This window comes from Arabidopsis lyrata (assembly GCF_000004255.2).
Source record: "Arabidopsis lyrata subsp. lyrata unplaced genomic scaffold ARALYscaffold_4, whole genome shotgun sequence".
Taxonomy (NCBI): domain Eukaryota; kingdom Viridiplantae; phylum Streptophyta; class Magnoliopsida; order Brassicales; family Brassicaceae; genus Arabidopsis; species Arabidopsis lyrata.
The window spans coordinates 20,751,316-20,765,536 of record NW_003302552.1 but is presented as its reverse complement, the minus strand read 5'-3'; the positions used below and the strand labels follow the sequence as shown (position 1 = coordinate 20,765,536).

The 14,221-nt window shown below is 34.2% G+C and overlaps 4 protein-coding genes and 1 pseudogene across 5 annotated transcripts; 4 read left to right on the top strand and 1 right to left on the bottom strand.

The window, feature by feature from the left end:
- Positions 1-438: 438 nt before the first annotated feature.
- Positions 439-2,583, top strand: LOC110229000 (MATH domain and coiled-coil domain-containing protein At2g42480-like). Of its 2 annotated transcripts, none has more exons than XM_021027651.1 (4): positions 439-654; positions 790-979; positions 1,125-1,319; positions 1,450-2,583. In XM_021027651.1, the coding sequence occupies exons 1-4, from the start codon at positions 554-556 to the stop codon at positions 1,972-1,974; spliced, it is 1,011 nt and encodes a 336-aa protein (XP_020883310.1). In that variant the 5' UTR covers positions 439-553; the 3' UTR covers positions 1,975-2,583. The 2 variants fall into 2 exon arrangements, with proteins under 2 accessions (XP_020883310.1, XP_020883309.1); XM_021027650.1 differs by having other exon boundaries at positions 790-953; positions 1,105-1,319; positions 1,450-2,575.
- A 118-nt stretch (positions 2,584-2,701) lies between these two features.
- On the top strand, positions 2,702-4,686 carry LOC9317919 (MATH domain and coiled-coil domain-containing protein At2g42480). The gene is made up of 4 exons (XM_002881807.2): positions 2,702-2,928; positions 3,061-3,230; positions 3,547-3,773; positions 3,865-4,686. The coding sequence occupies exons 1-4, from the start codon at positions 2,828-2,830 to the stop codon at positions 4,477-4,479; spliced, it is 1,113 nt and encodes a 370-aa protein (XP_002881853.1). The 5' UTR covers positions 2,702-2,827; the 3' UTR covers positions 4,480-4,686.
- Positions 4,687-5,130: 444 nt separating this feature from the next.
- Positions 5,131-9,159, top strand: LOC9317918 (MATH domain and coiled-coil domain-containing protein At2g42480). Its single transcript, XM_021027648.1, has 5 exons — positions 5,131-5,396; positions 5,542-5,690; positions 5,822-6,042; positions 6,172-6,738; positions 8,846-9,159. The coding sequence occupies exons 1-5, from the start codon at positions 5,290-5,292 to the stop codon at positions 9,092-9,094; spliced, it is 1,293 nt and encodes a 430-aa protein (XP_020883307.1). The 5' UTR covers positions 5,131-5,289; the 3' UTR covers positions 9,095-9,159.
- Positions 7,490-8,837, bottom strand: LOC110229001 (annotated as a pseudogene).
- An 853-nt stretch (positions 9,160-10,012) lies between the features above and the next one.
- On the top strand, positions 10,013-12,547 carry LOC110229367 (MATH domain and coiled-coil domain-containing protein At2g42475-like). Its single transcript, XM_021029326.1, has 4 exons — positions 10,013-10,281; positions 10,421-10,581; positions 10,663-10,868; positions 10,966-12,547. Exons 1-4 carry the CDS (start codon positions 10,175-10,177, stop codon positions 12,064-12,066), a joined length of 1,575 nt encoding a protein of 524 aa, XP_020884985.1. The 5' UTR covers positions 10,013-10,174; the 3' UTR covers positions 12,067-12,547.
- The last annotated feature ends 1,674 nt before the right edge of the window (positions 12,548-14,221 follow it).

Sequence of the window (14,221 nt, the reverse complement as noted above, 5' to 3'; positions counted from 1 at the left end):
TAAAAACATATACAATTCGAGTCAATTTATAAGTTTGCTTTAAAAAACATATAGTTGTAATGTTTTTATTATAATAAAGTAATAATATATAGATGTTGCTTACTATAGTTATAATCAAAACCAACTAAAAATCTAAGTTTAGTGTTGATTATGAATCATAGTTACGACCAAAAAAAAATTAATCAAATACAATTAGTGTAAATTAACTAATTAAGAAAACAAACAGAAATCTAACAAAACTTGCTTTAAAATCGTTAACAAAAAAAGGAAACATCATATTTAAGCAAGATCTTTGGAGCCAAAATCTTTTTTTCATATCTTTTATTTAATTTTCCAAATCTGAAGAATTAAATCCAATGGCATTCCATTGTAAATAGTAGTGAAAGCCAGGATTTATTTCATAATTGTATTCAAAAATGTATATATAGATTTATTTATTTGTTTTCTTTAAGAAGTGATTATTTTCTTTTTTCCTCTATAAAAAGAGAGGGTTTTACCAAACAAAGCTCCTGAGAGTTTGTAGTTTGCTCGAATTAACAAAATTAGGTCAAAGATGTGGAATCAAAAGCCGAGTTTCAGGTTTGAGATAGATAACTTCTCGAAGAAGGAAGTGTCCACGGTATCAAAGGTATTCGTGAGTGGCGGATACGAATGGTAAAACGATAAGACTCAGAACTTTAATTAGTTTTGCTATTAAACGAGAAGATTCAAGAATTTTTGCTATTGATTAATTTGATTGTACGTAGCACTAATCAAAAAGGGTTTCATCTTTGTTTTATATTCTTTCAGGTATATCGACCTTTATCCGAAGGGAAATAGTCTTTGTCATGATCACTTGTCGTTGTACCTGTACGTTACAAATTCTAAGTCATTTAGAAGTGGATGGAAACGAATTGCTAATTTTTACTTCGTTCTGTTGAATCAATCCGACAAAGTGCTCTACAGATCACCAAGTAATGAAGCTATATCCTTTCCATGCGTGAATCTTGTTTCTATTCTTTTTTTTTTCTTAGTAATTGTGGTTAATCAATAAAAGATTTGAATCTACATAAGAAGCTAACTCTCTTTTTTTTTTTTGGTCTTTTTTGTTTATGTTTCATATAGTTGAACAGCACACATTTCAGACAAATTCCATGAGCTGGGGTTTTAGAAAGACCTTGCCTCGTAGCAAGTTTAAGAAAAAAAGGTTTTTGGAGAATGACAGACTCATCGTTGAAGTCTACATTCAAATTGTAGAAACTTTTGATGGAGAAAGAGGAGATGTATTAGAGAAGAAGGAAACTGTGGACATCAACGGTTTTCAAGTTCTTGCTTCTCAGGTAAATTAGAAGGATCTTTTTTTGAATAACTAATCACTTCCTCAACGTATAGGGTTTCTTTCTTCTTGGCGTGTATATTCATATTCCTTTTCTGAGTAACATAAACATGCATACTTTATCATCTTGGTAGATTACTCCGGCAAGGAAGCTATTCGCTGTGCACCCAGACCTCGCAGATGATTTCAAACCAAAGAACCAAGTAGTGAGGACGGAATACATGAATGTCCTTCTCAACCTCATTGAGACACTTAACAAGCCTTCACAGGATCACTCAGAGACTGAGCTAAGCAATGCTCACAGCAAGTTGAGTGAGCTGACGGAAGCAGGCTTCAAACTGGAATGGTTGAAGTCAAAGCTTGATGAGGTTTCCTTGAAGAGGAAGAAAGCAGATGCTGATGTCCAACAACTCGATGAACGTCTTAAGAATCTTGAGCAGATGAAATTGGACTTCAAGCTAGACTGTTTGAAGTCAAAGCTTGAGGAGGTTTCCTTGGAGAGGAAGAAATCAGATGATGTTGATGGTTCTCGAGTCAGAGAAATGGAAGGACGCATCAAGAATCTTGAGATGATGGTGTCAGATCTCAAAGTTAAAATGGACAAGGAGGAGGCCAAATCTTTTGCTGATGGTTTTTTGTTGATCGACGAGGTTGATTGACGTAGAGAGATCAAGTTAGATTTAGTCGATAGAGAAATTCTCTAGTAGACATTAATACCTTCAGTCTTCTTTGTTTTTGTTTTTATGTTACTTTATGATTCCTAATATCTCTACATTCTTTTTTTTTTTTTTTTTAATCTGCGCCATTTATGTTGGGTTAATATATGCGTTCTGAATCAACTCCCAAATTAAGCAGCAAGTAACTTCTCAAAGAAAGAAGAAGAGATATATACATTTTTAAAACTCATCCATCTAGATTCAACGCTCAGATTATACAACTAACACCAATAACTTTGAGACTTCCTCCTCTATTTTTGGCCACTTGTTAAACGATGTTTCTGATTTGATTTATCTATCTCAGTTGGAGAATCTCTTTTGAAACTAAGTTCCTTCTCTGTAACTCTTTTCTTTGGTAGTTTAACTATATATCTATAAGGTTTGGGAAGAGAGTAATCAACGTTTTCACGCTCAAACTACAAACACTGAAAATCCGAATAGTATAAAGACTTCAGGAACATGCAGTAGTTTCAGCGGACAAACTATCGATAAGTTAAAATGTAAAAATATATTATATAAATTTATGACATTCGTAGCTATACATTATAAAAATTACATAAAAAAATAAAGACGTAATTATCTTATGAAGATAGGATTGGCATTTTTGTCTAACATATCCATTGCTTTTAATAAATTATAAATTTAATTTTTATTTTTCCTTTGGAGGGTTTTGAGAAAGTCTTTTATTTTTCGTTTTGCCGTATCTATAAATAGAGGACTTTTTCTGTGTGAAAATATCAAACAAACATTTCCTTTGCTCGAAGTAACAAAGTTTACGAAAGCGTTTTCATCAAATATGTGGAATCAAAAGCCGAGTTACAGATTTGAGATAGATAACTTCTCGGAGAAGAAATCTGTCATAACGTCTCAGGTGTTCGTGAGCGGCGGATGCGAATGGTAAATCGAGAAGAATCAGAACTTTAATTAGCTTCTTATTAAATTCTATCGCTCTCTCTGTATTCAAGAATAACGTGTTCTTCAGAATTTGATGAATTCGACTAATATAATCTTTGTTGTATATTCTTTCAGGTGTCTCAAACTTTATCCAAAGGGAGATGGAGTTGTTAAACTTGATGATTACTTGTCTTTGTACGTGAACGTTGCAAATCCTAAATCTTTGAGAAGTGGATGGAAAAGGATTGCTAACTTTTACTTCGTTCTGTTGAATCAATCCGACAAAGAGCTCTACAGATCACCAAGTAATGAATTTATGTGCTTCCATGTTTCATTTTTGTTTTGAAATTTTACAAACGTTTTATGCATGCTCACATGCTCTAGAGAGAACTTGTTGGTTCCAAAAAACAAATAATGTTAAACAAGTGGAGTCATAGGGATCTTGAACCTGTGAATATCATCCAAACCAACCCTAAGATCACAGCTACAAGTATCTAGCTTCATAGAGGAACGAGATATCCCCAATTGTTAATACATAACCATGTGACTGATGAAGAAGTTCAGTTCAATTTTCTATATATATATTTTTATTTGCCTTTTTTTTTGGTTAATGTTTGACAGTTGGAGGACAAGAAAGCACCCCGTTTTGCGCTGCGAGTCCATCGTGGGGTTGGCGATATTTCTTGTCTCTTAGCAAGTTTCAGAAAACAGGACTTTTGGAGGACGACAGACTCATCATTGAAGTCTACATTAATATTGTTGAAGCTTTTGATGGAGAAGAAGAAGATGTATCATCACAGAAGGAGGAAACTGTGGATATCAATGGTTTTCACGTTGTTGCTACTCAGGTAAAGTCAAAAGGATCTGTTTTTGAATAAAATACTTGTCTATAAGGGTTGCTTCTCGGCTTATAGATTGAAACATACATTTCCTTGGTAGGTTACTCCAGTGACGAAGATATTCGAGGAGCACCCTGACCTAGCAGAAGATTTAAAAGTAAAAAACCAAGTGGTGAAGACAGTATACATGAATGTCCTCCTCAACCTCATTGAGACACTTAACAAACTTTCACAGAATCACTCAGAGACTGAGCTAAGAAATGCTCACAGCGAGTTGAGTGAGCTGGTGGAAGTGGGTTTCAAGCTGGACTGGTTGAAATTAAAGCTTGATGAAGTTTCCTTGAAGAGGAAGAAAGCAGATGTTGATGTTAAAAAACTTGAGCCGGTGGATTTGGACTTTAAGATGGACCCTTTGAAGACAAAGATTGAGGAGGTTCCCTTGGAGAGGAAGAAATCAGATGATGCTGATTGGTCTCGGGTACATCAACTAGAGGAACGCCTCAAGAATCTCGAGCTGATGGAATTGGACTTGAAGTTGGACTGTTTGAAGTCAAAGCTTGAGGAAGTTTCCCTGGAGAAGAAGAAAGCAGATGCTGGGGTCCAACAACTAGAGGGAAGCGTCAAGAATCATGTGATAATGGTGTCGGATCTCAAAGTTGAACTGGACAACGAGAAGGCCAAATCTTCCGCTGATGGATTTTTGTTGGTTGACTAGGTTTGTTGACGTAGAGATCAAGTTTTATAGAGAATTTCTCAAGTAGACAATACCCGCGTTTCCTTTGTTTTGGTTTTATTGCTTTCTGAATCCTAATACTAGAGTTTTTGCTTAATTGAAAAGACATGGTTAAGGAGATGGTTTCATTTTTTTGTTTTATATTTGCCACTTTTGGGAATTTTCTTTTGATCATATTTTGGGTTAATTTGTTCTGATCCAATCCCAAAATTAACCAGCAAACCAAATTCTCATGTTACTTGTACTGCTCATCATATCCTCCACCTCAGGAGATTGGCTGGCGATTATTGTATGGCTTCCCTTCCCACATAGTGCCACAACCAACATACTTCTGAGAAGATTTACCTTTGTTTTGTGGCACTGGAAAGAGGGAGTAGAATATCATAGAAAAAGTAAAATTTATTACATTACAATTTTACATTAGTAGAAAAAGTAAATTTTATTTTACTAGAAAAAGTAGAATATCATAGAAAAGGGAATTTTTACATTAGTAGAAAAAGTAAAATTTATTTTAATAAAAGTCGTAAATAGAAAATATAGAAATTAGAAGTACTTGTATATCAAAGAAGAGAGGAATGATTATTTAATTTTTAGTCTAGATAAGTATGGGTTTATTAATTATTTTATTTATTGATTTATATTTCTCAGTTTTCTTTTTGAGCTAGGGTTTTAAGACGGTGTTTCTTTTTCTATAAAAAGAGGACTTTTATGCGTGAAAGTAACAAACAAAGTATCTAAGAAATTCGTCTTGCTCAAAGTAACAAAAATCCACGAAAGCGTTTTTGGTCAGCTATGCCTATGTGGAATCAAAAGCCGTGTTTTAGGTTTGAGATAGATAACTTCTCGGAGAAGAAAGATACGATAGCGTCTCAGGCATTCGTGAGTGGCGGATGCGAATGGTAAATCGAGAAGAATCAGATATTTCATTAGCTTTGTTATTCAATTCTCTATGTATATTCAAGAATAACGTTTTCTCGAAAAATTGATGAATTCGATTGTACGTAGCACTAGGTTTTACTTAATCTTTGTTTTATATTCTTTCAGGTTCATCTACCTCTATTCGGAGGGTGACCACATGTCTTTGTTCCTATACGTTGCAAATCGTACATCATTGGGAAGTGGATGGAAACGGAGTGCTAACTTTTACTTCTCTGTTCTGAATCAATCTGAAAAAGAGCTCTACAGATCACCTGGTAATGAAGCTATATCCTTCCATGTTTATTAATTTCTGTAGATCGATGGTATACTAATAAGAATATTTCACATCGTATTTAACTTATAAGACCCAAATGTGTTTTATGTCTTTTCTGTTAATGATTCGCAGTTGGACAAGAACCCTATTTGTTTCGCGTTGAGGGTCCAGGCTGGGGTTTCCGAAAGATCTTGCCTCTTAGCAAGTTTGAGGAAAAAGGGTTTTTGGAGAAGGACAGACTCATCATTGAAGTCTACATCAAAGTTGTTGAAGCTGTGGACGGAGAAGGCGGAGGCGTATCAAAGAAGAAAGAGACTGTGGATATTATCAATTCCGAGGATTATGCTTCTCAGGCAAGTTTAAAAGGATCCGTCTCTTTTTCTGTTTTTCAATAGATGCTTTGCTTTATAGGGTTGCGTCTTTAATTTGCGTATAGATTCAGATTCTTTTTCTGAGTAACAAAAACATGTTTTCCTTGGCAGGTTACTTTAATGAGAAAGATATTCGCAGAGCACCCAGAAATTGCAGAAGAGTTCAAACCAAAGAACCAAGTGTTCAAGAAAGAATACATGAATATCCTAAGAAACGCTTACAGCAAGGTTAGTGAGCTAGCGGAAGTAAAGATGGACTGGGTGAAGTCAAAGATTGGTGAAGTTTCCTTGGAGAGAAAGAAAGGATATCATGAGACTAGTGAAGTTCCCTTGGATAATAAGATAGCAGATGAAGATGATGATGATGATGATGATGATGATGATGATGATGATGATGATGATGATGATGAATCTTGGGCCCAAGACCTCGAGGAACGCCTCAAGAATCTCGAGGGGATGGAATTTGACTTCAAGATGGACTGTTTGAAGTCAAAACTTGATGAAATTTCCTTAGAGAGGAAGATATCATATGATGCTGATCGGTCTCGGTTCCAGCAACTCGAGGAACGAGTCAAGGATCTTGAGCTGATGGAAAATGGCTTGAGGCTGGACAGTTTGAAGTCAAAGCTTGAGGAAGTTTCAATGAAGAAGAAGAACACAGATGCTGATTGGTCTCGGGTCTGTTGGTGTTTTGAAGGAATGATAAAACAGAGTAAGAGATAATGATCTCTTCTCTTTTGAAGAAGACAAGAACTAGAACAGAAACTTTTAATTGAACTGAAACTTGTTATTTTTACTCGACAAGACATACACACTTATATACATGTTTACATAACTGCTCCACGTAACCGTTGGTAACAGTTGTAACTTCTCCGACAAGTTACGTCTCTTACTCACACCCGTTCCTGGTAAGTCATATGTAACAAATTACATCCGTTGACTTTACATACAAACTAACACATATGATATTAGAAGATTTAATCATGGACTCAATTCTAACACTCCCTCTTGAGTCCTTTGATTAAATCCCTAATTTCAATCTAGGGATTTCAATCCCATAGTTTCTTCTTCGCCTCTGGTGCTTTGCCACTTCTCTGGTCAAATCCCTTTCACGACGATGCCATAGTTTACTAGTAAGCATTCCTTCTGTGTCTCCCTCTTGATCGGATGCTTCACTCATCGATTTTCCTCTTTCGTGAACACTTCTTCTCCACCTCGCCCTGTTTCGATTCTCCTTAATCGAACACAGCTCTTTCTTTTCTGCAGGTGCTGTGGAGTTGAATCACCTTATTATCCTTTGGTAACTTCTTGTTTTAGAAACACTCAACAGATTTCTCGCTAAACCCGGAATTAGAAACACCTCTTTGATGATCTTCTCTTCTTGGCTTGTCATCACTTGGATATTTCCCTTTTCCATGTCTCATCATTCACGTTTGATGATGATCTTTCTTCAACTGCACTAAACAGCATATGATCCTCATAATCTGTTTCTTCTAGGCTTAGGTACGCTCTCTCGGCCTTCCTAACCTTTCTTCACCACGTGCCCTGGCTTGTTACGTGCAGAACACCTTCTTTGCTACTTGTATTTGACGTTGCACACTTTTGAGATTTCTCTTTCCCACAAGGCTTCTCCTTTGTCACCTTCAAAATTTTTTTCACGTGAGCTTTGTCACGTCTTCTCCGGTTGTTCTCGAAACCTCTTTTTTTTTTTTTACTCACTTTCTTTTAAGTGAGATTTCTTCTTATTTCCTTTTGGTGTCCTCTTGATCTCCAAATCTGTGCGTGAACTCTTCCAAGTCGTCTTCGGTTTACTCTTCAACCGACTTATGCTCCATTTTTCTCCGAGGTAAGCATCCTCTTGTGCTCCATTTTTCTCCGAGGTAAGCATCCTCTTATGGTGTCCTCTTTTGATCACCATCACGTCTTGATGACGTCTCATCAGTTCCCTTGAACCTTTTTGCTGAGTAGCCTTGCACTGTTCTCCCAACAGAAGCTTACTCCGTGTTGCAGTGTTCTTCACAACTCAACAACACCTTTGTTAATAAGCCTTGCTCTGTTTCTTACACAGGCGGCTTCCCCGTCTTGTTTCACCAAGACCTCTTTGAACAAAGTTTCAGAATTCTCCTTCTACAACTCCAAATCCACATCCGTTTTCTACATTGCCTTTAGAGAAGATTTCCTATCTTCTTCATCGCTTTTGGAGCCTTCCTCTTGAAGGTACTTCATGTGAATGTGTTTGTGAAGGCTGATGGTACTCTCTCTTGTTACCACCTCTTCTTGTTCTTCCTTTTCTATTACGTCTTCTTCTTCTTCTTCTTTTTCTCCTTTTTTTTTTTTTTTTTTTTTTTCGGTTTCTAACCGTAAGAAATGTTGGCTCCATCTTTCTCTTCTTCTCGCAGCGGAATTCTTCTTATCTTTGTTTTACTTGGACAGGCTCCAAGACCAAGATAAGCTCTGATACCATGTTGGTGTTTTGAAGGAATGAGAAAACAGAGTAAGAGATAATGATCTCTTCTCTTTTGAAGAAGACAAGAACTAGAACAGAAACTTTTAATTGAACTGAAACTTGTTATTTTTACTCGACAAGACATACACACTTATATACATGTTTACATAACTACTCCACGTAACCGTTGGTAACAGTTGTAACTTCTCCGACAAGTTACGTCTCTTACTCACACCCGTTCGTGGTAAGTCATATGTAACACATTACATCCGTTGACTTTACATACAAACTAACACATATGATATTAGAAGATTTAATCATGGACTCAATTCTAACAGTGTCCAGCAACTCGAGGAACGTATCAAGGATCATGAGCTGATGGAAAGTGGCTTGAGGCTGGACAACTTGAAGTCAAAGCTTGAGGAAGTTTCTTTGGAGAAGAAGAAGACTGCAGATGCTGATGGGTCTCAGGTCCAAGAACTAGAGGATAGAGTGAAGAATCTTGAGCTAATGGTGTCAGATCTCAAAGTTGAACTGGACAACGAGAAGGCCAAATCTTCTGCTGATGGATTTTTGTTGGTTGCTTGATGGAGAGATCAAGTTTTATTAGTTCGTTTCCTTTTTAATTATTTTTTTGCTTTTATTTTGTTGATGGTTTTCATTCTTTGTTTTACATGCGTCCCTTTTAGACGTTTTTGTTTAAGGTGGGAGGATTTCTAAAGTTCATGTTGTTTTATCTCTACAAAACATCTGGTAAAGAAATGGGTTTGTTTGTAAAGTAGTACATTTTGGAAACTTAATTAGAAAAGTGATACAGTCACTATTCATAATTGGTGAAACCGTGAGAGTGTGAGAGATAGAGAAAGTGTGAGTGTGTGTGAGAGGCAAAAAATATTCATACATATGTATCTAATTTGGCGAAAAAAGATGAACACTTTCCAATTGGATTACATGGAGGAGGCCCTCTCCTTTAGAGCTACCAAAAGGACTATCTCAAAAAAAAAAAAAAAAAAAAAGGACTATTTCTACCAAACTCTACATGCATGCAGAACCTTTTCCAATTCCACCATTTGTTAGACCATCATTAATGGTAGTCTCTTAGGAAGATCTTAGAAAAAAATCTTAGCTTAAAATAGATAAAAATAAAACAAATATCTTAAGATTGTTATGAATGTCTCTTAGCTAAGAGACATTTGGTGGGTTAAAAAGTGTTTCTTAGCTAAGTGTCCATCATCTAATGCTAAGAGCCAATATTAAGAGACTACCAATAATGTTGCTCTTATGCAACTAAGCAAGAGCCATCATGGATATAATCTCCTAGTCCTAATTACTGAGTCTCTTTGTTAGTGAGCTTAGGCAATAGAATTCGTGTCGATCTCAAATCCACGAGACTCCGAGAAAACTTATGTAGTTGACTTTGATTTTATTTATTAAAAAAATAATTTTTAGCATTCCTTGTTGCTTTTGAGATAGGGTTTTATAAAGTTTGTTTTTATTTTTTCCTTTTATAATGGTCAAGATAAAGTTTGGTTATTGTTCCAATTAGTCTCCTCTATATATATTAGATAGATAGAGAAGGGTTTAGGTTTAAAGTATCAAAAAAAAGTTTTGTGAGAAAGTCTTTTTTTGCTCCAAATAACAAAACCTAAGAAAGCGTTTTAACGAGATATGGAGAATCATCAGAAGACGAGTTGTTTCACCTTTGAGATAGATAACTTTTCCGAGAAGAAATATGTGATAGCGTCTCCTATATTCATAAGCGGCCAATGCCAATGGTAAACAAGAAGAATCAGATATTCATATTTGTTAAATTCGTTTACTAGATTCAACAAAAAAAACTTTATTAAGGTATCTAATTATTAGTTTGTATAAGAAAAGGGATTTAATTAATCTTTGTATTTTTTTCTTTCTCAGGTTTGTTAAAGTTTATACGAATGGATACTTTAACAAAGATCACGTGTCTGTATATCTTCACGTTGCGAATCCTCAATCATTACGACCTGGATGGAAAAGGAGAGTTAATTATTCATTCATTCTGTTTAATCAATCAGGCAAAGAGCTCAAAAGAACACCTGGTAATAAACTTATCATCAACTTTTTTTTGGAGAAAAATATAATTAAGTTGGTAAATCTGTTTGTTTATTAATGTTTTTTAGAATCATGCGACCTGTTCTGCACTGAGGTCTCAGCCTGGGGTTATCCCAAACTATTGCCTCTTAGCAAGCTTAAAGAAGAAGGGTTTTTAGAGAACGACAAACTGATCATTAAGGTGGAAGTAAAAGTAGTTGAAGTTGTTCATGTAGGAGAGGTAACTGGGAAGGAGATGGTAGATTTCAAGGGTTTCCAGGTTCTTTATACTCAGGTATGTTAAGGAGTTTCCGATCTTTTTCCTGGTTAAGACGTTTCCAGTGATCATGTATACTATTTGGTTAACTTAATTACATCTTTCTCGTTGGCAGCTTAGCGCGGTGAGTTTGATTTTTGCGGAGCACCCAGACATTGCAGTAGATTTCAGACTAAAGAGCAAATTGGTGAAGACAGCATACATGAATGTCCTCCTCGTCCTCATCGAGACACTAAACAAGCCTCCACAGATTCTCTTGGATACTGAGCTAAGGGACGCTCACAGCAATTTGAGCGAGCTGACGGAAGCAGGATTCAAGCTGGGTTGGTTATGGAAAAAGCTTGATGAGGTTTCCATGAATAGGAAGAAAGAAGATGCTGGTTGGTATAGGGTCCAACAAAGTAAGGAAGCTGTTAAGAATTTTGAGGTTTCCTTGAAGGGCAAGAAACGAGATGATGCTGATGGGTCTCGGCTCCAACAACTAGAGGAACGCCTCAAGAATCTTGAGTTGATGGAGTTGGACTGTTTGAAATCAAAGCTTGAGGAAGTTTCGTTGGACAAGAAGAAAGCAGATGCTGATTTGTCTCGGGTCCAACAACTAGAGGAACGCCTCAAGAATCTTGAGCTGATGGAGTTGGACTGTTTGAAATCAAAGCTTGAGGAAGTTTCATTGGAGAATAAGAAAGCAAATGCTGATTGGTCTCGGGTCCAACAACTCGAGGAACGTGTTAAGAATTTTGAGTTGATGGAATTGGACTTTAAGCTTGACAGTTTGAAGTCAAATCTTGAAGAGGTTTCTTTGGAGAGGAAGAAATCAGATGATGCTGATGGGTTTCGGGTCCAAAAAATCGAGGAACGTGTTAAGAATCTTGAGCTTATGGAATTGGACTTTAAGCTTGACAGTTTGAAGTCAAAACTTGAGGAGGTTTCTTTGGAGAGGAAGAAATCAGATGAAGCTGATGGGTCTCGGGTCCGAAAAATCGAGGAACGTGTTAAGAATCTTGAGCTTATGGAATTGGACTGTTTGAAGTCAAAGCTTGAGGAGGTTTTCTTGGAGAGAAAGAAATCAGACGATGATGATAGGTCTCGGGTCCAACAAATCGAGCAATGCTTCAAGAACCTTGAGCTGATGGTGTTGGACCTCAAAGTTGAACTGGACAAAAAAAAGGACAAATCTTGTGATGATGGATTTTTGTTGGTCGACGAGTTTGCTTGATGTTAAGATCAAATGATTAGTTTTTATAGATTTTCTTTAGTAGACACTATTATCGTTTAATTTATTTCGTTTTTATTTTGCTTTATGAATTATAGTAGTCTAAAGACTTGCTTAGTCAAAGACCTAGTTGTTGGTGGTTTTATTCTCTGTTTTTATTATCTGCGTCACTTCTGGATGTTTTTCGTTCGATCATGTTTTGGGTTAAAGTGTTCCAATCGGATTCCATATTTTCACGTTTGAGATGGATAATTTCTCAAAGAAGGAAGCAGCGATAACCAACTCATCTATTTAGATTTAACATATAACTTGTTCTTTAGGCTTGTAACGTTCTGGTAAAGAATTTATTATCTTCCATGTTTTTGAATCTGCGAGAGTCATAATATATACATGTATATTTATCTAATTAATTTGATGAAGAATAACATTTAAATTCGTCTCTTATTTCTGTATTACAGAATGAAATTAATATATGTATCTAAATTGAAATACATGTCTTCACTAAAATTATTAGTAAATGATGACAAATCTATATATACATTTTTGGATGACTTTTAGCAAATAAATCCTGGAGTTGGAATGTATTTACGGATGAATGCCATTGACATTAATTATTTAAATTTGAAAAATATTAATTAAAGATATTACCAACACGATTTCGAGAATCATAAATTCATATCTTCCTTAATTTTCTGAGTCATTAATGTGATAATCTTTAGGAAATATTTCTCTGTAAAAAAAAAAATTCACATTAATGAAGGCACTAAAATCGACACTAACAATTAAATTATTTAGATATTCAATTATTTTAAGATTCTTATATCTTATTTGATATTTTTTTTTAATATCTCATTCTTTAATTTCTGCGTTTAGAATTTATTGGTTGTTACATATTTTTTGGTGAAATTTATTGGTTGTTACTTAATAAGTAATTATGGTGCGTTTATTTTAGTTAATATCTAATTTAAAGGATTTGTTTTCTTTTATTATTAATAAACGAATAACATGTATAGAAATAAAAGATTTTTCTTGCGACTCCATAGTAAAAATATTAAACTCTTATTTTCTACATTTCTTACACATAATATCCTCTTATTCAATAACAAAAAAAAATATATTGCATATTTTTAAAAATATTTATAATATTTAAATTATATAAAAAGTTTGTAATATTAATATTATTTCAACTCTATACAAATTTAATATATATGTATATATATCTTATGGGAACCATTTAAAAGAAATTTTTAAATTGACTTGAATTATATAGCTTTTAAATAAAAGTATTATTAAAAAGAAAAATAACTAAATGATGTTTAATTTCACGGGACGGGTAATATGATGGGACGGGTTTGGGTTGATATTTATAAAAGATAGTATACCACGGGTGAAATCCTAAAATTAACAATCAAAATAATCTATCAAACAAATTACATTTTGATTTTTTTAAGAAAATATAGCCCCGCGGTGTACCGCGGGTTAAAATCTAGTCTATATATACATTTTTGAATGACTTTTAGCAAATAAATCCTGGAGTTAGACCTTATTTACGGATGAATGCCATTGACATTAATTATTTAAATTTGAAAAATATTACTTAAAGATATTACCAATACGATTTCGAGAATCATAAATTCATATATTCCTTAATTTTCTGAGTCATTAATGTGATAATCTTTAGGAAATATTTCTCTGTAAAAAAAAATTCCACATTAATGAAGGCATTAAAATCGACACTAACAATTAAATTATTTAGATGTTCAATTATTTTAAGATTCTTATATCTTATTTGATATTTTTTTTTTAATATCTCATTCTTTAATTACTGCGTTTAGAATTTATTGGTTGTTACCTATTTTTTGGTGAAATTTATTGGTTGTTACTTAATAAGTAATTATGGTGCGTTTATTTTAGTTAATATCTAATTTAAAGGATTTGTTTTCTTTTATTATTAATAAATGAATAACATGTATAGAAATAAAAGATTTTTTTTGCGACTCCATAATAAAAATATTAAACTCTTATTTTCTACATTTCTTACACATAATATCCTCTTATTCAATAACAAAAAATATATATTACATATTTTTAAAAATATTTATAATATTTAAATTATATAAAAAATTTGTAATATTAATATTATTTCAACTCTATACAA